Source organism: Ursus americanus, chromosome 19 (genome assembly GCF_024610735.1).
Source record: "Ursus americanus isolate L20-20 chromosome 19, mUrsAme1.1.p, whole genome shotgun sequence".
Lineage (NCBI taxonomy): Eukaryota > Metazoa > Chordata > Mammalia > Carnivora > Ursidae > Ursus > Ursus americanus.
The window spans coordinates 46036307-46061222 of NC_142145.1; the positions used below are offsets into that span (position 1 = coordinate 46036307).

General features: G+C 47.8%; 1 protein-coding gene across 6 annotated transcripts in view; it reads left to right on the forward strand.

Moving 5' to 3' along the window:
• SLC35D4 (solute carrier family 35 member D4) overlaps positions 1–23332 on the forward strand; it is a 107615-nt gene extending 84283 nt beyond the window's left edge. For 3 of the 6 annotated variants that reach the window (XM_045781810.2, XM_087869918.1, XM_087869919.1), the window contains 2 exons: positions 12827–12891; positions 19805–23332. In XM_045781810.2, the coding sequence (XP_045637766.2) occupies positions 12827–12891; positions 19805–19865 (126 nt within the window). In that variant the 3' untranslated portion in view covers positions 19866–23332. Of the gene's footprint in view, positions 1–12826; positions 12892–19804 lie in introns of those variants that run through there. The other 3 variants (XR_006776881.2, XM_087869917.1, XR_015727730.1) reach the window with 3 other exon arrangements.
• The last annotated feature ends 1584 nt before the right edge of the window (positions 23333–24916 follow it).

Below are 24916 nucleotides of genomic sequence, written 5' to 3' on the forward strand. Positions count from 1 at the left end.
GTGGCCGAGCCCAGGGTCGTTGGCAAAGAGCTCCTCAGGCCCTGTCCGTGCCCAAGGCAAAGCAGAGGGCAGGCTGGGGGCAGCAGTGAGTTGCCTGTGCCAGGGGAGAATGCGCGGCCGTCGGCAGAGCTAATGGAAGGAAACCGCTCTTGGAAAATCCGAAGGAGCAGACGTTCATTATGGGAAAGCTGGGTTTTGACGCGTGATAGAAAGGAATGCCCCGTGGATGTGAAAGACGTTTAGTGATGTTGTTTTTGTTTACCTGTGAGTGTTTGTCCGACTGTAAGGCCCGGCAGTGAAGTACAAGCAGGTTGTGCTTGTTTCTTTGACACCAGCATAGCCAGCCAGCCAGTCAGATATGCAGCAAGGAAAGTTTTTTTCACTCAACAACGAATTGCTTGGTACCATGTAAACACAACCAGTGTCAGACTGTGTGTGTTAATTTTATTGTTGGTGGGGGGTGTTGGTGGGGGAGGTTGTGAGGGGAACAGGATCTCCCTGGCAACACCTCCACATCTGTCCTCCCGTCCTGTGACTTCTGGGGGCAGGGGGCAGGCTCCTGTGCAGCCCCCCAGCCACATCTGTCTCCAAGGAAAGTTCTATCCTGTTTCTTTCCTGCCTCACCTCAGGCCATTCATTATTCCCTAGTCGGGGCTTTGTGTGTTTTCTGCACAATTTTCCAGGCGCGCTCCATGTTTGGCCCAGAATGTGGTAGGTGATTGGACAAGAGTTGATAAGTAAAATACCCACCACTGTCCCTCACCTCCATGTCAGGAGAAGAAATATAAGGGCAAGGATCAGGCTAATTAGAAAAATCTTAATAATCGGGTCACTCCTTCCCAGCCAGCCACCTACCTGGGTGTCAGCCTGTGAGCGCCCGGGAGGCAGGGCATATCTTACTCAAGGTTATATCCCAACTCCTGCTGGAGTTCCCGGCTCTCCATAAATATGCCTAAATAATGGTAAAGGGTCGATGTGTTCCTAGATGCAAAATTTGAACTGTAAAGAATTTGGCGACTGTGAAAGTGCCTCTTACATTTTTTAGTGGAAATGGAATTAGGGGCCACTGTTTTCAAGTCTCTGTTTCATCTTTTGTACAGTGACTACCTCACACCCCCCAAAAAAGAAAAGACTTTACTTTTTTTTCACGCGGCGTTCAATTTATCTTCTTGGAATTAGAACACTTTGGATTCAAGGATCCAATCACCCGTTATTATCTCTGCACTGCCCTCTCTGCTCCCCAAAAGGATTTTCACCTGGGAAAACGAATGTTTTTCTTCGGGTGAGAGTAAGAGGCGTTCTCATGATATTGGGCCCTGCATCCTTACAAATCCTTGCCTTACAAATCGTACTGTGAGCATCGTTGACACTCCTGTAGCAAATTGGCAAATGTTTGTGACATTTGGCTGCGCTGTTCAGAGTTCAGCACTTTGCGAGGGAGGAGTTTGGCAGTTATTCGGCATCATCTTTCATTTTGTCTTTTTTAAAGATTCTCTTTATTTATTAGCGCATGAGCAGGGGGGAGGAGGCAGAGGGGGTGGGAGAAGTAGACTCCCCACTGAGCGGGGCTCCATCCCAGGACCCCGGGATCATGACCTGAGCCAAAGGCAGACGCTTAACTGACTTAGCCACCCAGCCGCCCCTAAGTTTTGTCTTTAACGGATGGCTAGAGCTCTCGAGAAATTAGAAAAGGAGTCCACTCCAGGGAACTGAGGGTTTCTTCGCACAGAAACTATGTGTTTCTTCTCGTGTACCCCACAACTGAGCCCACAGTCCGTGATCAGTAGATGCTTCTTCGTGAAAGTACTCTCTGCCTCTGCGTCGGAGTTGAGCCACAGCTGCGTGAACCACTCAGATCTCATTAAGTCCTGACGCATCTTCCACGAAGTCAAGGATGGTTATTCTTCTTTTCCTCAACATCTACTCAGGCTGTTGACTGTTCACTCTACGAATGATGTAAAGCCTAGCTGGGTTTCCGTACTCATGCTTCTTAGAAGTTTTTTTCTTTTCCCCGGAAATTGTTTTTCAAGTTGCTCTGTTGGGACATGTTACATTCAGCAAATGTATTCAGTAGAGATTTATAGAGTGATGAGACAGTAGAGAGTAGTGACAGATAGCCCAGTTCTTGGGAGACGGAAAGACCTGGATCAAAATTCCACCCTAGCAATGTAACCTTGGGAAGATTACTTTGCCTCCATATGTATCAGTTTTCTCACCTGTAAAGTGGGAATCATTATAGGACATCATGGAAATGTTGCAGGGATTGTATGAGATAATGTGTGTCTCGAGCATTTTACATTGGCTAGCATAGTATTACTTGAAAAGAATGAGCCTTTCCTTCGCAGATGGAGAAACGTTTGAAGTGCTGTTTGCATTTTGGGTTCAGCTGCAAATTCAGAGCTGTCGATCTGGGTTGATAGAGAGCATTCACTTCTGTCTTCTTCCATTTTGCCATTCTGGTGTCAAGAGAAATCTAAAATGACCAGATCCAAGTGACACCATAGGTTTCAAAGTGCTTTTTTCAATTTTTCAAATAACTCAGAGAACCTAAGTTATCATTTTGGTAGTTCTACACAGGTGTTTATTTAAAAAACGAAGAAGAAAGAAAGGAAAAGAAATATCAGCCCTAAAGATTGTTGGCTGGGTCTTCAGGAGGTAAGTTGTGGCTTTCGGCCTGGGCTAGGTTAGCTGTGAGAGAATGGGGCATTGAGACAGAAGTGGTATCAAACCTGACAGAGAACCTCACACCCACCAGAATGGCCAAAATTATAGAGACCGACAATATCGAGTGTTGACAAGGATGCAGAATAACATTTCTGGCTTAGAAAACACTACAGCCAGACAAGGTCTGTGTTTTGACGGAGCAGTCCCACTCCGGGCACGTACCCCAGAGAAATGAAGGCATATACGCACATGTACACTTCCTCTCTCTCATCTACCTGTAATCCATATATTTTGTCTGTAACCACTGTCTTTTTAAGCTTCTTGAAAATTCTCACTGGAACAAGTCAGCAAATTAAGAAAACCCCCCAACCCCTTTAAAAAAAATTTTTAAGTGAAAGACTAAAATTTAATCCCTGAGAAATACTTCATAATTTCTTTGTTTCTTATGGAGGGGAAAACTCAAATCCAGAGAGGGGAACCGGCCCACCTGAGGTTCCAGTGAGTCTGGGACTCCCAGGACTCCCAGGACACTGCTGGCCTGGCTCTCCCACAGACACAGGCACGAAAGCAGATGCTCACGAGATTGGCGTGGGCTCTCGTGACATCCGAGTGCAGGCCTACCTCTGGTGTGCTGATCAAAGGATGCGCCCGGTCGTCCTGGAACCAGCTGCCCATTGTCCTTAAAGAATAGGATTCTCCGTGGGAGTTTTTTCAGTAACTTGCTAGGAAAAGGGGGTTCCCAGCTATTGTTTTTTTTTCTCTCGGTTTTCTTTCAGCTTTGATGGTGGCCACTATTCAATTCACACTTTGTGCCCCAGTTGAGACCCAGTGGCTTCAAGTTTGCTGACTTGTGGGTACTGTTCCTTCTATGTAGAAAGCCCTTCCCCGGCTTCCTCACTTGATAATTCTTACTTGTCCAAGATTAACGTGGATATCGTCTCTATGTGGGGCTTGTTCCTGTAATATCCAGAGTATACCCGTAATCTCAGCACTTAACATATTCCGTTGAGACGATTTGCTTAGTGGCATCTAGAAGCAGCGAGCCTGCATAGGGCGCTGTGAGGGCAGGTGCTGGCCTGTTTTCTCCTCTCTGGTGCCTGGGGAGGTGCTCAGTGCGTGTCATTTGGCCTCTGCTTCATTCCAGCAATAACTCAAAGCCCTGTTCCTCTTTCACTTCCAATTCGGTAAAAGCTTCTTCTCAAACAGTTAGTCATTGTCGTTTTAACTTTCACTTTTTTAAACTCTCCAAAAGAGCAAGGAATAATGTCTTCGCTCGTGCTGTCATTACAAAATGCCACCGACTGGGCGGCTGGAGCAACAGACATTTATTCCTCACGGTTCTGGAGGCTGCAAGTCCGTGATGAAGGGCTGGTGTCTGGAGGCAGCTCTCTCCTTGGGTTGCAGATGGTGGCCTTCTAGCTGTGTCTTCACATGGCAAAGGGAGAGAGGGAGCAAGCTCTCCGGTCTCTTCTTACAAGGTCACAAAGCCCATCATGAGGAATCCCCCTCCCCATGACCCCATCTAACCTCAGTTGCCTTCCAAAGGCCCCATCTCCGTATACCATCACATTGAACGTTAGGGCTTCAACATATGAATTGGGGGGTGGGGGTGGGGCACAGTTCAGTCCATAGCAGAAGAGCTCACTGACATTTTGCCGAGTGCGCCAAGCTGTAGCGCAAGAGCTGAAAGCCTTCATGGTTTTTGTAAATCCCTCAAATGGAGTTGGGCTGTCGGGGTGAATCTTGCGCAAGCGTTGTACATTCCTCAGGAGTTCTCACTCTCAGATCTTGCAAAACTGACTGTGACCCGGAGCCAAGGCACAGCCAGTGATGTCATGGCCTCGCTTCTCCCCACTGATATTGTTGGGATTAAGGAAGGAGGCAGGTTTAAAGCAGCAAAAGGGTTTTTACCAAATGGGCACTACGTTTCCTTAAAGCCTGCAAGGAGGTCTGGATGTATATCTTTTGGCAAATCTATTCTTTTCCCTCCATTATTACTCAGGATAACAATAGCATGAATTGAACTTCTATCAAAAGGAGATGAAAAAAATCCCCAGGCCTTGGAGTAAATATAATTATGGTGCTTTTATTTAAAGCTCCTTTGAGCTTAAATTTATTTCATTTCTAAAAATAAACTGCAGAGATTAGATCAGTCCTTTGAGTGTATCAAAACAGCTCAGAAAATTAAACACCTTAGCCACATGCCCTTCCTTTCCAGAAGCACAGAGCACTGTTTAGCTTGGGAAACTGATAGAACTTTTCAATCAGCGGGACAAAATTTTAAAAATAACTTTGGCAGAAACCAATCATTTTAAAAGTAAGTCTGTCAGTAGATGAGTACATTTACTGAATAAAATGAAAGTTGAGAAAAAGTACCAGAATGAAGAATCTATTGACCCCACGCCAGGTTGTCTCTGAACTGAGTTTGAGAGGAAGTTAGGGTCATCTCAAATTCCGTTTGTCTTCAACAATTGGATGGTCTAAGTATGACAGCATTGTTTTGCTCTTATACTACTTGGCAAAGAAGCAGACTTGGCATCTTTATAGCCTCTTTACTTAAAAAACATCGTATATGATAGAAAATCAGACAAATCAGGCATTTTAGGATAAGCTGAAGTGGAATGCCCACAGAGAGAGACAAAAGGAGGAAGCCCTCCAGAGGTACCAGGAAACACCACATCAGTGTCCACGTTAATATGGCCGCTTGAGAAATGTGACTGCTGAAGGGAAAAGTCTGACACCCAACCTGGGAAAGAGCTAACACCTTCTGCACAACCATGCCGGGAAGTTGCAAGTCCAAGAGAAAAAAAGGTCCAAAGGGCCACAGAGTTTTGAAGTTACAACCAAAGGGCCAGTGTTAGATGGTATGATAAGACACACAGGTCTTTTCAGTACATAGCACGTGTTGGAAAGTTCAAAGTTTTGATACTTAAACTCTACTACCCACTCCTCTTCCCTTCTTGGATGTAGACTAAGAGAATACATGCACGAGGAATAGTAGGCAAGTGGGAAACAAAGTTGAGCTGAAAATGTCAAGAGAGTTGAAATGTTAAAAATGTTTAGAGACTTAAGGCTTTCTGCTCCTTATAGGAGGCATGCCTTCCTCCGCATCCTCCATTTCTGTCCCCGACAGGTGGAGACAGAGACTCCAGGGAATTTTACTGCATGGATTCAAGAGAAGAGAGAAACCATTTAGAGTCTGGGTTTTGTGTGTAAAGCACTAGAATCCCACTAACTAATGTAATGAGCCTTGGTAAACGTACAGCAAGATGAGTAAGGCTTCCCATCAGAGTGAGCTTGGATGAGAGTGAAATGCTAAGAGGCAGAAGAGCTTCCTCTCCCATGGGCAGAGAGAATCATGTGAAGAACCTGAATGTTGCTCTCACCACCAGCTGCCTTATTAATCCCCATCAGTTGCGTCATACCTGAAACTGTCTGAGAGAAAGAGGAAGGTTGTGCCTTTGAGAAAGTCCTGTTGCCCCAGGCTGGTGTGTGTGTGTATGTATATATGATATATATATATATCCTAGACTACGGTAAAAGAACAAAGGTAATTAAAATTGTAATGATGAGTTAATAAGATTGTCACTGATCGGGAAGATGTTCAGAGCAAATCAAATAAAGCCTCCCTACCTTGCCTTACCATGACATCCAAGGAGGCTCTAGGGAAATAGTGGTTAGCCAAGCCTGGTTTGAAAACCAGTAGCTTACCATTTCTCTGGGTCTCAGTTTTCTTATCTGTATAATAAATGGAGACCTTTTACTTCAGAGTAGAGTGTTGTACATTGTGACAGGCCAACATTCAACTGAAACAACTAGGGGGGAAAAGCAAATAAATTGCAAAAATCGTATTTTTAAAGAAATCAGAGGGGTGCCTGGGTGGCTTAGTTAAGCATCTGACTCTTGATCTCAGCTCAGGTCTTGATCTCAGGGTCATGAGTTCAAGCCCCACATTGGGCTCCACACCAGGTGTGAGCCTACTGGAAGAAAGAAAAGAAAAGAAAAGAAAAGAAAAGAAAAGAAAAGAAAAGAAAAGAAAAGAAAAGAAAAGAAAAGAAAAGAAAAAAGAAAAGAAAGGAAGATAGGAAGGAAGATCAGAGACCAGTGAAAGCAATGAGAACCACATAAATAAATTTCCAGAGAAGGAAGGACCCTTCCTAGGTATACTGAGTAACACAAGGTCTTTTCTTCAAGGTGGTTGGGTGGGGGCGGGGGAGATCTTGCTGATTTTGGGTGGGGGCTAAGGATCTGGCTTGCTCCAAGAACAGCAGACTGGACACAGTGTCACAGGATTCGTGAGGCATAAAGGGGAAAAAAGAATGGAGAGAACAGAAGAAATCGTGAGAGACACAGGGGAAGTGGTCAAAAAAAATCAAATGTATGTGTAACCGGAGTTCTAGAAGAGAGATATTGGGCAGACACAGTATTTGAAGGGATAGTGGCTGAGAATTTTCCGTCGCTGCCGAAAGATAATCAACCACAGCTTCAAGAAGCTCACCAGACCTCAAACAAAAAATTCAAAGAAAACCATACTTAGGCATATCCTAGTCAAACTGTTGAAAACCAGAGATGATGGGAAAATCTTATAATCACCAGAGAAAAAAGACAATGGAATAACATCTTTAAAGTGCTGAAATTTTAGGGGACAGACGAGGTAATCTCAACAGTCCTATTCCTCTATTCCTGTTAAAGAACTGACCACCAACCTGTTCAACATTACTATGAGTATATTTTGGGATTTACTGTGTGGAGTTTTCTAGACCCCTACTAAATATATGTGCTTATTTGATCTCCAATCTTTCCTAAGATTGTATGTATGTATGTATATTTTTAAGTAATCTCTATGCCCAACATGGGGCCTGCACTCACGACTCTGAGATCAAGAATCGCATGCTTGGGGCGCCTGGGTGGCTCAGTCAGTTAAGCATCTACCTTCTGCTCAGGTCCTGATCTCGGAGTCCTGGGATCGAGCCCCATGTCAGCTCCGTGCTCAGTGGGGAGTCTGCTTGAGGATTTCTCTCCCTCTCCCTCTATTCCTCCCCCACTTCACACTCGAGCACACTCTCCCTTTCTCTAAAATAAATCTTTTTTTTCTTTAAGCTGTAAAAGTTTTCTAGAAATGGATTTTCAAAAAGCGAGCAGGAATTGTGTGGGGAGGCCTGTGAAGTTGTTCCAGGCAGAGGGACTTTGCTGAGCAAACGTGATGGTATGAAACCACGTTTGAAACACTACTATGAGTTTAAGTGGGAGGTGCGGGCTGTCACTGAGGCAGCGACCGTGCAGGCCTTTTCTCTGTGCTGCAGTCAGTCCCTTTTTCTTAAGTTGTGTTTAAACAGCAACAGCAAAGCGATAACAAACAACAAGCCCAACTCTCCGATCCCCCCCAATGCACGATTGTCTGGCAGGTTCCCACCAACCACCACTCCCCTTTCTCTTTCCCTTGGACAAACAGAAAATTTGTCTTAGGATCGAAATACATGTTTAGAAAACAAGCCTGATCTGCTTTAAATACCAAAATCTGCTTCAATAACACAGAGGTTGTGACATCCGCTGACAAAGGCAGGAAGTTCAAAGGCCCGCTGCCCCGCACGATGTATTGAGCTCTGCTGTTCTTGGCATCTCTCAGCCCGCGGCTGGTCCTGGTGTTTGTTGTTCAGATCTGTGTGTGCGACGGAGACATTCCTCAGACCACAGGACTCTTTCTTCTAGGGGGAAAATTTGTATTTTTAAACATGCTTTCTGAAAGCAAGAAAAACAATTGCTCGTAATGGCTGCTACTGAAGTCTCTTGAATGGCAAGTTCCAAGAGTAACCCAAAGTCTAGTTCTTGAGCAGATTTTAGCCATTTTAAAGGCTTAAAAAAAAAAAGTTTACACAGTGACTGACATCTGTCACCAGAAGTTTTTCAGCATCCGAAGCTGAAACTCTGTCCCCATTAACACTAACTCCCTACTCCCAATTTCCCCCAGGCCCTGGTAACTTCCATCCTACTTTATGTCTCTACAAATGTGAGGATTCTAGGTACCTAATCTAAGCGGAATCCTACAATATTTGTCTTTCTGTATCTGGCTTATTTCACCTAGTATCATGTCTTTAAAGTCCATCCATGTTGTGGCATGGGTCCGATTTGCCTTCCTTTTAAAAGGCTGAATAATTATGTATGCACCACATTTTGCTTATCCATTCATCCATTGACAGATTATTGGGTTGCTTCCAAATTTGGGCTATTGTGAATAATACTGCTATGAACATGGGTTTGCAAATATCTGTTTGAGTCCCTGCTTTCAGTGGATTCTTTTTTTCAAAAAAAGCCATATGGAGAGGCACCTGGCTGGCTCAGTTGGTAGAGCATGCGACTCTTGATCTCAGGATTGTGAGTTCAAGCTTCATGTTGGGTGTAGAGATTACTTAATAAAATCTTAAAAAAAAAGAAAAGCTGTATAAAGCTGGTGTGGGCCCTTTCTTGAGTTTCTGGCTGTGAGAGAAGGCTAACCTGCTGTGAGGGTCCCAGGCCTCTGGTGCCTCCCTCTGTCACAGTTCCCCCACCTGTGATCTTGGGGAGTCCCTTCCACCTCTCAGGTCCTGCCTCTCAGTGACCATGGGTAGGACACTGCACCCGGACATGCACCCTTAGCTACTCTTGGCTTCTGTTTGTTCCTCGGTGGAATTGGAAGTGGACTGGACCCTTGGCATGAACAGGTGGATCATTCCCACCTTTGAGTGTTCCTCAGAAGCCTGTGACATATAGAAATCTCTCACTTTGCTGAGGCATGAATTTGAACCTCACACATGGTGAGGCTGATGTGTGGGTGCAAGTCACTTAGTGGGCAAGTCTGGCTGGCCAACGGCCCAGTGTCTGCCTCTCAGGCTCATTGACCACTACTCAACCCATCTTTGGTGGTGACTTTTGTGAAGTGGTAGAACTTTGGTGAGTGTGTGTGTGAGAAAATGCCTCCAGAGCTGACTGCTAGGGCTGGCAATGCAAGCCAAAGAAAGTAGAGAAGGCTACGAAATCGATGGTTCTTACTGAGATCACGGAGTGGTCCGTTGAACTTCACTGTAGCCCCATAGTGTAGACAACTTCACCACACGTTCATTACAGAAATAAGACATACCTATTTGTGACATTTTAGGAGTGTCTCAGCCAGCCGAAAATGGGCTCCTTGAGAGATAAAACTTTAGAGACGTTTGAAAAAGTGCCTTGGGAGCAAGGCAGGAGACTGTACAAACATTTCCAGGAAGCGGCACACGGCAGAGGCTCCAGTGTGGCTACTCAACCAATCTCGGTTTCAAGTAAGGGCTGTTTGGGAAGTTTTAAGATGTGTTTTTCTTGGCAAGAGGTGCAGTTAGTAGGAGTAAGCAGGCTGGTTGTCTCACGGCAGACGGGATTCGTCCGGAGCTAGAGAGGTGCCTGGAGGAAGGGAGGCGCATGTCCCAGGCCGTGAGGGCTCCGGGCCACGTGGGAGGTGCAGCCTCACGCGCTGGACAGCCTCACGGGCTAGACGGCCTCGCGCGCTGGACGTTCTCACGTGCTAGACATTCTCACGGGCTAGACGGCCGCAGGCGCTAGACGTTCTCACGCGCTGGACAGCCTTACACACTGGACGTTCTCGCGCACTGGATGGCCTCACTCACTAGACAGCCTTACTCACTAGACGTTCTCACGTGCTAGACATTCTCACGGGCTAGACGGCCGCAGGCGCTAGACGTTCTCACGCGCTGGACAGCCTTACACACTGGACGTTCTCACGCACTGGACGGCCTCACTCACTAGACAGCCTCACTCACTAGACGGCCTCATGGGCTAGACGTTCTCACGCGCTGGACGGCCTCACTCCCTAGACGGCCTCACAGGCTAGATGGCCTCACGCCCTAGACGTGCTCGCACGCTGGACGGTCTCGCTCCCTAGATGTGCTCGCAGGCTGGAGGGCCTTGCGCGCTAGACGGCAAGCCGCAGGAGAGAGGCCATCCCAGAGTAAAGGACGAGCCCGTCAGAGAAGGCCATGAAGAGCTGGTGAAAAAGGGGCAGAGGGCCTGAAGATGACGATGAAGAAGGAGGAAAGGCCAGTTGGACCCTTCATAAACGCAGGGAGGTGTTCCGTTACACCAAGCTGCCAACACCGCGGCCATCTGTCAGTAGAACGGAGCCTGTTTCAGCGGTTCTAAGAAATCCCCAGTGGCTCCATCCCAGGAAATAGCCAAGTAGTGGCAAGAGTAAAGAGGGATTAACAAGCTGAGCTTTGGTTAAGACTAAGGAAGGGAAAAAAAAATAAAAGAAAATGACAGTAGAAGTAATAAAAGGGAAGGTAATAAAATAGGCACAAATGAGAAAAAAAATAGTAATTTTTTTTCCCCAAATAGCGAAATGTTAATGAGTTGGAAAACCTAGAAGAAACAAATTTTTGGAAAACATGAAAATGACAAACTTGAATCAGGGAGAAAGAGATTTGATTAGGACGGTGGCTGTTAAAGGCCAGCCCCAATTAGAAGGCCCAGGACCAAAGGCGTTCAAGTCAGAGTTTACGGTCTGCAGTCAAGATCACCTTCATCCTTTATAGGAAGCTAAGCAGGGACGTGGATGCACTAACTTCTGGGCTCAGTATAACCTTGTTTCCAAAACCAGACAGTTGCATGGCAAGCTAATAAAATTTGAGACCCCCCCCTTCAGTTATGACCATAGATGCAAAGGTCCTAGTATAATGTTAAGCGAAACGAGGGGAGGGGAGGAGAACAGCTGCCATCCATCCTGCTGTTGAAGATACCCGCCCCCCTCCCCCCAGCGCTTTGACAAACCTCTCTCCCCTTGTTCTTTGGGTTCTGCTTTGCAACTGTCTCGCTGACCTGGTTGCCATCTCATTTTTGTTCCTGAAGACAACACAGGTCTGTTTTGTTGTCAGGGTTTTTGCTAAAAATAAATAAAAGAAGCAAACAGAGAGGGGCCTCAAGCGAGTCAATTACACGGGTTCTAAAACCTCACAGAGTTTCTGACTGAAGATTCCTTGTTTATATTTCCAGACTTCTGTTTGAGGTGGCAGATGAATGAGGATGAGACTCATGTAGTCATACTCCTTCCTTCTGGCCACCTGCTCGCTGCCTGGTTCCCAGTTTGGAGACCAGAGGAGGCCTCCAGGACAGCATGATGGCTTTTCACATTTCCCAGAGTGTCCAGCGTGAGGGACCCATCCCACAACAACCTGCTTCTGCTTCTCATTGCAAGAAAGGAGGTCCTTAGGCTCACCTTCCCAGTGGAAGCTGTCCTGCATTTTAGGATACAGAATTCTGGGGAAAAAACATCTTTTCCTGAGCAGGCATTCCAACTGGTGACAAAGTCGGGTCTTTGGTTCACACACACACTCTCTGTGCCAGCTGTTTAGTGATGCTGTGGGCGTGCAAGGCCCATTACTGCTGTTCCTTAGACTTTCCTGTCATTTCTAGTTCTGAGAGATGTGGGGGTAACCTCTTCCCTCTCTTTTGGCTTCTAGGTATTTGCAAATAATTTTTTAAGGTCATTTATTTTTTTAGTAATCTCTGCACCCAGCGTGGGGCTCAAGCTCACAACCCTGAGATCGAGAGTCACACATTCCTCCAAGTGAGCCAGCCAGGCGCCCCTGCAAACAATTAATGATTTAATTGTTCTCTCCCCCAGGAAGCACGTGGCTTCTTCGAATCATATCATGGGCCAGAAAGACGGGGCATTAGAACAGCGGGAGAGATGGTGCTGTGGGCAAAGGCAGGATGACAGCTAAGTTCTTATCTGGAGGATGTGGGAACCTATGAAAGAGCACAACTGGCCTTGGGGATTATTTCTACACATTGAGACAAGATGGAAATGCATATTCTTACTGCCCCCTGCCCTGGAGAGAGATGGGTGAGATGTTGGCTGTGTGCCTCCTCTTTGGAAGAGTTGGGAAGTTAAATGTTCCTTTGAAGATTCTCACCTCCCAAACAGACTAGGACTTAGCATTTTCTCCACCAAACGCTTAGCTCAGAGGGAGCACTAAATACAGGGGCCTGGCAAGTGTGTGGGGAAAAGGACGTGAAGTAGAAATGGGTGATATCTGGGATGTGAACTCACATGAACTCAGCTTGTAAACAAGGACTCTGGAGAAGGTTACCGAAGTCCTGCTGCTCTGATGGCCTTTTGTTGAAATTATTTCTACAGGTCATCACAGCTGGCTCATCAGTATTGCTGTTTGATACGATCCTGACCAGTGCGACGGTGGGATGGTGAGTCTTTTGCACAGAGAGCGGAAAAGCAAAGTCATTGTTTGGGTTTCATCAGGATACTAATTTTTTTCTCTCAAATGCTGAACAAAGGGTGTTTGGGGTCTATGTTTTATTGACCTGTAAATATACATTCTGAGGAGTACATATATCATGACTATGCAGCTTGATGAATTTTCACAAACTGTTTATCCCGAACCTGCTACCGCCAGCATCCAGATCAAGAGACAGCATCACCCACACACCTTTCAGCCCCTCATCCGCACAAGCGTAAGCACTACTGGTGAACCACGAGTTTTATATATTTTATGTGATTTTCCCAAGATTTTATAGCTACTATGATTGGACAAGGATTCAAAACCAGACCAGTGTGTGTCCAAGGTCCCATGACCTTCACGTACGTCCTTAGGACTGACCTGGCAAACACCAAGAATTTACTAGCAGTGTAGATAGTGTCTGGTAGAAGTGGGTCATGAGGGAGGTGTAAGAGAAGTTGGCCTGTATGTTCCTCTTCCCACCAGTCTGATCATCTGTAAAGAGCTTCTAGATAATTCGACAGCAACACAGAACGAGCATCACCCAGGACAAGGAGCATTACCCATTACCTTACCTCTCTTGTTCAAGGGCTGACATGGAGACCTAAGAATGTCCAGTGAAATGATACAGGAAAAAGATCTCATTGTCTTAGATTTTTTAATACTATAAACTATAATTCTATCAGCTAAAAATATTTATTGAGTGACTGCTGCCTGCAATGTAAGACATCATTCAGCCCTCAAGGAGGGGAAGGGGCAGGGAAATTATAGGGATAATTTGTGGGAGAAGATAGCCATGGTCTGAATGCACGGCGAATGTGAGGGCTGAAGGAAGGAGAGAGGACGGCCATCAGCAGGGCTGTGGAACTGGCTTGCACAGGACCTTATGCAGAACAGGGAGGCTTAGCAAGGCTATGGGTGGAAGAGGATTTGGGCCTTTTGGCCCCGGGAAGACAGGGAAGGGTGGAGAGGCAGGAGGTGCCAACGGTGAGAGTGAGTGATTTGGAACCGGAGCTGGGACTGTGGGGCAGGGAGCTAATCTTATGCTCCCTCCTTCTTCCCCTGCACCTGTCCTTCCAGGAAGGCATGACCCCCACAGTGGGCAGGTGACATCCAGAAACCCAGCTGCCAGGCTATCCTGGCACATTCCTGGGACTCTTCCCCAAATGTCTGTATCTTCACCTCCATAGTGGTAGTCTACATTCTTTTTTTTTAAGATTTTATTTATTTATTTGACAGAGATAGAGATAGCCAGCGAGAGAGGGGACACAAGCAGGGGGAGTGGGAGAGGAAGAAGCAGGCTCATAGCAGAGGAGCCTGATGTGGGGCTCGATCCCAGAACGCCGGGATCACGCCCTGAGCCGAAGGCAGATGCTTAACCGCTGTGCCACTCAGGCGCCCCTGGTAGTCTACATTCTTGACGGTGGTTTTCTTTCTCACAAATGGGCCTCCAACAACTCTATTTTGTACGGAATTTTGGAATGAACTTTAAAAACCCAGGTGTGGGACTGAGTGTGAGAACTAGAGGAGTGAGGCGGCTCTCCAGCAGGGAGGAAATGCTAAGCCCGAATATCACAGCAGCAGTCTGTAAGAGGCCAAGTCTCCAGGCTCTTTCACATCCTGTGAACTTTATGGTATGCCCCGAACAAAATGGAAAGAAAGGCTGTGTGTACCCAAATCAAGGAAACAGCATGTGTGATTATTGCAAAAGGAACCTTGACTTTGGAATTTCCTGATTTTTGAGAACTCTTGAGTTTAAGGATGGTGTGTTTTCAGCCTCAAAGAATTTTCCAACCACAAAGCGAACCACCAGAAGAGGAGTGTCAGACTGGATTTCAGATTTCCTGTCTTTTGCACAGAGCTAGTCTGCACTGGCCATACAGCATTGTGCTCCAGCCGGGCCTGGCTGACCAGCTCGCAGAGCCAGGATCCTGGGCAGGACTGCCCTCTGGCTGGTGGGAGCTTAGACGCATCAGAAGTCACAAAGGGCAGGGACTGCAGAACTTTTGTTGGGACCTACTATTGGGACCTGTGTCATCATTGTTTCTTGTTTTTTGATTTGCAAATTTTAAATTAGTTAACGTTGAGAAATCAGGTGATTTCCCCTTTAGGGTCCAGATTCCCAGATTCTTTTGAAAATGGGACCATTTGCTACATTGGGCCTATACTTCCGCATGGCACCGGTTTCTAGAAGAGGTAGAGGCTGCCCCCTTATGTGGGCATGGACTCTCAAAGTCAGCATGGCCTCCCCCACGCCAGGCTGGCTGAGACCGGAGGACCCTCTCTCAGCGACATCCAGACCTCCATTTGCTTGTATATCCATTCATTTCACAAAAAATGGGTGCAGGTCATTATCTGAAGTAGGGTTTTTCGGGGCACCTGGGTGGCTCAGTCCATTAAGCGTCTGCCTTCGGCTCAGGTCATGATCCCAGGGTCTCGGGATGGAACCCCACACTGGGCTCCCAGGGAGCTTGCTTCTCCTTCTGCTCCTCACCCTGCTCATGCTCTCTCTCTCTCTAATAAATAAATTAAAATCTTTAAAATAAAATAGAATAAAGTAGGGTGTTTCGCCTCAGCACCGTTGACATTTTGGCCAGATAATTCGTTGTAGGGGGTTGTCTTGTACCTCGTAGGGTTTTAGCTGCAAACCTGAGCCCCACCCCACTGGATGCTAATAGCACCTCCTCAGATGTCTCCAGATATTGCCCAGCGTCCCCGTGGAGCAAAATTGCCCCAGTTGGGAATCATGGATCTAAGGGTTTGTGGTGGTTAGTGGAGAGGATGGCATTAGGAACTTGCTAAATTAGAGATCGGTCGGCTTGCTCTGTGTCAGGTCCTCGCAGCCCCTCCCACACTCTCGCAGCGTGCTGAGTGACAGGCGGGTGTGCACACCACATCTGCCTGCGGCTGTGAGCTCCTCCAGGAGGGGAACCACAGTCATGCACCTTCTCGTCTTCAGCCTAGCCCTAAGGGCTGAATAAATGAGTGGCCAGCCTTCTAACTACTGTACGCAAGAAAAATTATAAACCTACGTACCAACGTTGGTCAACTTTTAAAGGCTTTTCTTAAAAGCAACTGTTCTTGTCCAGAAAATTATCTTGGTTCTAATTACAAAAAACAATCTAGTGCAAGCCCTGAATTTAAATATCCAGATTAGTATTTAATTATTCACTTTTAATTAACAGAGTTTTATGGAATATGTCGATATGAATTCCCTCTATTCCAAAATTTCAATAAAGGGGATCCAACACATACGAAAGAAAAAATTCTGAACTGTGAGCAGTGTCCCTGTTGAGCAGAATTAGTTGTGGGTGCCCCTTCTTTGAATCCTTTTTAGGCTAGCAGAGACTCTCTTCTCTTTGCAATAAAGATACAAGAAGAGAAAACAAATAACCAAAACACAACCTGTCTGTTCTGAGGATTCTGTGATCACTTTTCGCCTTTGCCAGTCATTCACGGAGCCCGCCATTGATCATGTGTTACCAACATGCTTGATCTTAGCACAAACCTCACTACCACCAGCAGTCTTTAGGAAGTGGTCTCATACCATCTTTGAGTAACGATGTCTTATGCCTTTAATTTTAGGACACTGCACAGAGACTGCCCAAGCCTCTTTATAGAAAGAGTGAATTTGGGGTGAAGAAAACTCCCCCCCAACACACCCTAGAGTGCAGCTAGATCGCAGTGACTGAAATGTATCAGTTTTCCATTTGAGTTAAAAACTCTAAAATGCTAAGAAGGGCCTTCTAAATAACTATCACTCCTTTGCTCTCAACACATAGTAATTTATCAGATTGTGAACTGTCCCTCAGCAAGGCTCCAAGGGAATGGTACTTTAGGCAGGTATCTTTTGGTGAGGAGAAGAGAAAAAGCCAAAATCGTTTGGAATTATAGATGGGAAAAGGGGAAGAAGGATAAGAATGCATCGTCATTCTTTGAGAAAATATTTATTGGGTGCTGCATGAAGTGCTGGGCCTCCAGCCGGAAAACGGTACAGTGCCTGCCTCCCATCTCATGGGATCAGTAGGTGCTTGAATAAGCACAGTAATGAATGTAAAATTGAGTTGGGGCTTCTTCAGATGGGAGGACACAGAAAGACTGGAGGGGTGCTGAAAATACCGCCCCCCCACCCCGAACAGAGGCTAGTGGTGAATATTTCTGGCTGGGTGTGCTCTCCAATCTGGTGTGTATGTTTAGTTGCATGAAGTGTGTTCACTTCAGGAATGATGGGGATTACAAGATTTGCAAACAGTTCAGTGAGGCTCTGACTTAAATAGTTGTAATGCTATTAAGATTCCTGCACCCTGTGTCAGCTTCTCCTGCTGTTTAGAAAACAACATCAAAGCTCACCTTCCTGGCTCTCTTACCAGTAAACTGAACCAAGGTTTGTTTCCTTTCTGAGCCTTCACTAAGCTGCTTTAGTGTTTCATGAAATAGCTAAGCCCAACGGATGAAATGCAAGGTTATTACACTTGGGCATTGTTCTAAGGCTGTGGGGGGAGAAGGGGCAACGAGCCAGCCCGTAGCCTATTCTTCTCCCGGGTGACTAAGGAGGATTACTGGAAGCCATAGAAATGACTGAACCCCCAGTTACATGGCAGAAATAAGCCCCTCCCCAGCCCAAAGGCTCATGCAGCCTTTGCGCCACGTCACCGTGACTCTGCACTTGCCCCGGGGGTTTAAGAAGACGTGTGTGTGTGTGTGTGTGTGTGTGTGTGTGTGTGTGTGTGTGTGTGTGTGTGTTCTCCTTAAGGGATGTTGAAAGGAACAGTAGATCTGCGTAGAAGAAATAGCTTGGTCATCAGGGCTGAGCCTCTGTACCAGAACAATGGCTGCCCCTTCACAGTTACTTCCTCATCCAAAGAGAAGAGGCGAAGGGGCCCTCCTGCGCCCCGGAACTAGACCAGGGACCAGCACCAATGGCTCATGTTTCCAGATAGGGTCTTTTGGAACTTGGACCCCAGTTTCTCACAGAAACAATCCTGTAAACGATGATTATAGATCTAGGAAGGTCCTCAGACATTTGTTTTGCTTATAACGTAGACACTAACTTCAGTTACGTTATTAGGAGTTAAATGTGCGTTAAAGAGAATTTATCGGCTTCTTGTCACTATTTATATTTCTGTACAAAGAAGAAAGTACATTCCAGCTTTGAGCTTCAGGTGTGAGGCATACATGCCCCTCTCGCCCCTCACCTTTCCCTCCCAGCTGTTACCCTGGGTGGTGGGACAGCCTCCCCGGCCTCCCCCCAGTGACTGGCTGCTTGGCGAGCACCTCTGCTCTCCCCCAGAGGCCTTTCGGCACAGGGAGAGGAGAGGACGTGGTTTGGGGATCTCCCAGCTCTAGGGTGGACGGGAGTAAGGGAGTAGATTTGTTCTCTGTTGCTCCAGAAAGCAGAACCTGGACTCACAGGTGAGGTGGTAAGAAGCGGCTGTTGGGTCCTTCTGCGGAGGGACCTCCCCGGGAGGGAGAAACCGTATGCCCAGGGTCTTCCGTGAGTCAGACACCCGTGGACGCCGGCCTGAACCCCGTGGCCAGAGCGGCTCAGCAGGGGGGCGTGGCCCCACACGAATCTTGCGCAGAGTCGGGGAGCCAGCTCCGAGGGCCGGTGAGGAAGGCACTGCCGCTCTGGGAGGCCAGTCAGCCGGTCAGTACGTTAGTATGTTGTCGCTCGGCCGTTGCAGCCAAGTGCGGGGCTCGATGGCTGCAGCCTCACGGGGACTGCTGGAGGTGACCACCTCCCGTGGCGCAGCCCGGACACAAGCTGAAAAGCACGCACAGGGTCACGTGGCTACTCAATGCCTGAGCCGCGGTTTGAGCTCCGTTTATTGCTTTCATAGTCTCGCACTTAGTTCATCCCTGTGCCAAACGGGGCAAACGGTACAAGTTACCTTCACGTCGGAGTCACTCACATAGGTGACACTTGTCCCTGGCAGTGTAGCGTGCACAGCCTCCGTGTGTTTCAGAGAGTCGGTACCCCGGGTGTACGTCAGAATCGTAAAGACGCCATCGCCTCAATGTGCGTGTGTGGCGTCGGGGTACGTGGGGGGCGGGAGCGCACGTAGAACTGAACGGCTGTTGGCGCCTGTGGCCAAGGGCCGTCCGTCACCAGGGGCCTCCCGTCATGATCCCGCCGTGGTGGCGCCGCCCAGTGGCCAGAGTGCTTTGGGGGAAGACTCTGGGGATTCAGACAGCCGACTGTCCGCGGAGAAGTTGAAAACAGAAAACGTACAGACCTTTGGATGTCCTCACTCTGAGGCCCGTTAAAATACTCCACTCGCTCTCCCCGTCCGCAGGCTTCCCACTTCCTTTTCATTTTCAAATCGACGACCGTATTTCTTTCTGCTCTGCTGGGAAATTCATGATTCGCCTTTAGTGTTTTCATCTCTAAATGTTCTGTTAGCCTCTGTGAAGTAACAGGGTTCGGAGACTGTCACCTCAATAACGATAAGATTATGAATCCCTGCGTGGTGTCCTGTCATCCACCCGCGTCAGCAGAAAGCCCCCGGCGGCGGCTGCTGCGTGGGACGCCCGCTCCCCTCTGTGTCTGGGGCAGAACATTGGCTGGGGCACAGTCACCTCCACTGGGTCAGGAGGAGCGAGACACACCACCTTCTTCCCAGGGGAAAGGATCCAACCCCACCTTGCAGCCCACTCCCCTCCTGGCTCACCGCTGACGTTTCTTGGGACGACTGGGCAGTTACGGGGCCTGACCTGGCAGCAGGGCAGGCTGGGGCGGGGGAGCGGGGGACGAGAGAGTCTCTGCCACAGAATGAGGGATCGCTTGCCATGCTGCAGGTGGGTGCCGGGCAGCTCGGTGCGTCCACGGAGGGATGGAAGGGACTGGAAAGCTGACCTGTTGCTGGTGCTGTTTCTTGCAGCCTCCTGCTCGGTGGGCTTGGAGAGGCCTTGCTGGTTTTCTCAGAGCAGAAGGGCTCCTAAGGGCAGAAGAGTCAACTCACAGGCTGCCAGCTGGAGTACACAGCCCCTGGGCGTCGGAACTCCCCGTCGAGTGTGTTGGAGGGAAGAAAGCAGGGAGGGTGAGGCCACCACATCTCACGGCATCAAGGAGAACTCTCTGGGGGTCCCCGGGCTGCTGCAGAGAACGGACTGTGTTGTGTTTTCCTGCTTCGAGAGGCTCACCCAAGTCCCGCTGACCGCACCGTGCCCAGTGGTGCAGACCCAGATACGGGAGTCCCTCCGTAGGGGGATGGCTCCGCTCCCCTGGCTTGATGCGCAGGCCTCCTTATTAAACACCTGTCACCAAACACTGCTCTGACTACTTGGTGGTGGGCTCAAGGTATTTTATGGCACTTTTTGTTTTATACTGTGTTTTGCGTCTTTGGAGACTCTTCGGGGGACATCCTTCCCTTGCTCTCATGGGCTCGCCTGGAGCCCACCCTCACCCGCTTACAAGCACAGACAGAATTCCCCAGGAGGGCTTCCACTGGGGGACAGGGCAGAGAGGGGGGTCGAACAGGAGTTCCGAGCTAAGTAAGACACCAGCAAGGACACGTTACTCCTGAGTGAGCGCTGAAGGGTTTTGTGACTGTGTGCTGTGGTGTGTTGAATTCTGTACACACTTTCTTTGCCCACTGTTGGGTTCACTTGCTCCTCAGTGATCACCCGAGGGAATAGGGTTTATAATTCCTGATGGATATGCTCCCAGTGAAACAAACACAGAACATATGTATACACACAGGCACACACCTTTACATTCATATTCCTTAAGCTTTTAATCCGTTTAATTCCCTGATGGCTCAGCGGAGGTTTCAAATCATTGAACACTGAAGTGTATTTTTCAGGCCAGATTAAAAATCGGATTAACACTCTAAACCTTGCCTCTGCGGAATCAAAAGGAATGAATATGGATGAAATGGTAATTTGATTCTGAACCCACAGTGAAGGTTTAAGAGAACAGTGTCTAACCCCTGATATTTCTGCTCATGACAGGTTCTGAATACCTATTCTTCCGGTGTTGGTTGTGGTCATGTGGAGACGTAGAAGGTAGTGAAGTCACGGCGAGTCTTCCCCAGGCAGGAAGCCAGGCTCGCGGTGTTGGACATGTGCGTCGTCAATGGAGAACCATCTTTAGCATTCAGGAAATAAGCCTGTCCATTCTTGGCTCTGGGAAGGATAAGGTTAGCTCAGTCAGGGGCCATTCTTTCTGCACGTTCTCTCCAGCTTGTTGAAAAAATAAACAGAAAATGAAACAAATGGGAGGGGATTCATTCATATATTTGGAACTTGGGTACCTTAAATCCATTCCCTTGTCTTTTCCTGGTCTCCGCATGTCATTTAAGGTAAAGATATTCAGAGTGAGGGGCGCCTGGGTGGCTCAGTCGTTAAGTGTCTGCCTTCGGCTCAGGGCGTGATCCCAGAGCTCTGGGATCGAGCCCCACATCAGTCTCCTCCGCTGGGAGCCTGCTTCTTCCTCTCCCACTCCCCTGCTGTGTTCCCTCTCTTGCTGGCTGTCTCTCTCTGTCAAATAAATAAATAAAAAATCTTAAAAAAAAAAAAAGATGTTCAGAGTGACCTTGACACAGAAACTGTTTCAGTTTGCTTTTTGTTCTTCCTCTGGGGTGTTAGAGTCTAGAGAGGCTGAGGATCAAGTAGAACACTGAGTTTAGAATTGCCCTTGCTCTTTTGCTCCCACAAAACTTTCTCTGTACAACTGAGTTCTTCTCCTTTTGTAGAAAGCGCCATCTGACCAAATGTCATCATAAGCCTGTCTTTCCAAGTGCCATTCAGGCAAACAGAGATTCCGAAGTCTGGAAAGAATCATGCACAGTTAATGGGCGCATCTCTGGTTTCCAGGAGACCTAGTTTTTGTGGGGATTTTTTGAAGATTTTATTTATTTATTTGAGAGAGAGAGCACGAGCAGGGAGAAGCAGCAGAGGGAGAGGGAGAAGCAGGCTTCCTGCTGAGCTGGGAGCCCGACGTGGTGCTCGATCCCAGGACCCTGAGATCATGACGTGAGCGGAAGGCAGACGCTTAACCCACTAAGCCACCCAAGCACCCTGAGGAGACCTCTCTTAAAAGAATCTCTACTGAGGATTTTTTTGTTTTCGTATGTTTGATTTTTTTAAATGGCATTCCAGATTCCCATTGTTTCTAGTTTTTATTTTTTTATTGTAATTGTTCAATTCGAGTAGAGTTTGTGCAAATTCATTTGTACAAATAAAGGGAATGCTTTCCATGCACGTGTTATATCGATTTCAGGTGTGCAACTTACTGATTTGACAAGTTTATACGTTATGCTATGCTCACCACGAGTGTCCCCTCTGTCCCCATACATCGCTATTATATTATTGACTATATTATGCTGCACTTTTTATTCCCGGGCCTTACTCATTCCATAACTGGCAGCCTGTATCTCCCTCCCCCTTCCCCTGTTCTGCCCAACTCTGTATCCCCAACCCCTGTGGCAATCATCAGTTTGTTCTCTGTATCTATAGCGTTGCTTCTGCTTTTTGTTTGTTCATGTTTTTTTTAGATTCTCTTGATAAGTGGAGTCATGGTATTTGTCTTGTTCTGAGTGACTTATTTCACGTAGCATAATATACTCTAGGTCTGTCCATGTTGTCTCACATGATATGATCTCTTCCCTTTCTTAGGGCTGTTGAATATTCCACTACACACACACACACACACACCACATTTGCTCTACCCATAAGTCTATCAGTGGACACTGGGGTTGCTTCCATATCTTGGCTGTTGTAAATAACACTGCAATAAACATAGGGTGCGTACGCCTTTTCAAGTTAGTGTTTTCATTTTCCCTGGGTAAATACCCAACGGTAGGATTACTGGAGCCTATGAGATTTCTATTTTTAACTTTTTGAGGAACCTCCTTGCTGGCCCCACGTCAAAGCCAAGGTGCTTGGTTTTTCATTTATACAAATAAACAATATACTTTTCATCAAGAGAGGCAAGGTTCTCTGGTTGTGTATTGTTACTAATTTGCTGCGGATAGAAAGCAAATAAACTGTTTGTTTTTGTGGTAATTTGCCTTTCTTTCTCTTCTCTTCAAACTCGCTGGAGAGTATTGCAGAAACAGTTGTTATCCTTGGGAGTGGGGCCGGAGGGGAGGGTTCTTGCATCCTAAACACAGACCCAGACTTCTACCAACATCCAGGCTACTTAGCTCTGAACAGGGAGGGCGACCCAGCCTCTTTTGCTGGACCTGTGCTGTCCAGTAGGGTCACTCAATGTAGCCACATATGACCACTGAACCCCGAAATTTGGTATGCATCCACGTTCAGATGTGCCGTAAATAAGTGTAAGTATACGCTGATTTCAAAGATCGAGTATAAAAAAGAATGTAAAATATTTCGTCGTGATTTTTATGCTGCTTATGGATTGAGAGAATGTGTTATGTTAGATTAAATAAGACACGTTATCAAAATGAATTTCTCATTTCTTTATACCTTCTTTAATGGGCCTGCTAGAAAATCGCAGTCTATAGATTTGGCTCACATGACATTTCTGTCGGTCAGTGCTCATCTGGAGTGGTTCGCCTACACTGGGCCAGGAAGGTGGCGGAGGAGATGGGCGTGGGCAGCAGCTGCTGGGGTTACCAACCCCATAACAATTCTAAGACACTAAGTTATTGAATGCTTATCAAATGCCACCGTGTGCTAAGCACATTCTACGTGTCACGTCATTTAGTTTCACCAATGGTGGGGCAGGCAACATTCTCCCGTTTTACCAAGGAGATTCAGAGAGGTTCAGTAACTTTTCCAGGGTCACCCAGCAAGAGCTCGAACCCAGGTGTCTCTGATGAAGCCTGTCCACCTTCACCTGGGAGGGTTCTGTTGCAGAGGAGAAATGAAGCCCCTCACATTTTACAGGGAGTTGTCGGTTTTGCACTTACGTGCTTCCATGTGGATGCCTGACATCTGTGAGGTCACTTGTGGCTTTCTCCCCAGAGGCCACGTCTTTGCCAAAAGGTGGGGACTGTGGCCCGCGTCCCAGCTGCCTTCCCAGTGTCCCCGTCCATCCCACCAGCCTTCTCCCTCGGGTTGTGCCTGAGAGCCGCCCTGCGTGGGTTGGAGCGACCAGCAGCCCTTTGGGAATGGCGCTGCTCCCACCTGAACTACAGCTCTTAACGTTTCCAGAACGAGGAGCCACTGTTCAATGCTCAGGCTCGGCTTCTCGGGGACGGGCACGTTTGGGTGGCTGCGGGCTTTGAAGGTTGAAGGGGCCAGGGTGCCAGTGCACTTGGTCTGCAGCCCACCCAAGGGGGAGCAGTTACAGATCTGGTAGGAAACGTAAGCACGTACGAGTGCAGTAGGTGGTTAGGAACGCTTAGAACATGGTATCTTTCCGGAGCGGTTGGCTTCGGCAAAGTACTGAACTAGAATATGGAATCATTTGGAAGTTCAAGGGGTTGGGACCGTTTGGGAGTCCGTGGTCCTTTGATCCTTGTTCCTGGGAAGGCCGGTCCACGGAGGGAGGCCCTTGAGCTGCTCTTGGCCCTGGCCTGGCTTCAACTTCTCTCCCTCTGCCCCACCCAGAGGGAGGCTGTGCTGGCTTGTTCCCGAGATGCCCGCAGCCCACCCCGAGGGTATTCACTCCCCTGTGTGGTTGCTGGCCCTTTCTCTTGAACGTGGGCTAGCTCTGTGACTTGCTTCCACGAGGACACGGTGGGAATGATGCTACATGACTTCCAAGGCCAAGTCAAAAGCAGCCTTGCAGGATCTGCCTTAGTCTTCCAGAACAGCCTCTGGGAGCCCTGGGCTGACAGGCGGAAGTCTGGCCACCCTGAGGCTTCTGCGCTGCAGAGACCAGGTGCAGGCGCTCTGGTACACAGCCCCTGCTGAGCACCCCCTTCTAGACACCCCACCAGGCCACCAGACTGTGAGGGAAGCTGTCCTGGACCCCCTGGACCAGCCCATCTGCCAGCTGACGGCCATCAAGTGACCTCAGTGGATGCCACGTGGAGCAGAAGAATCACCCAGCCCGGCCGCACCTGCGAATTCCCGACCAC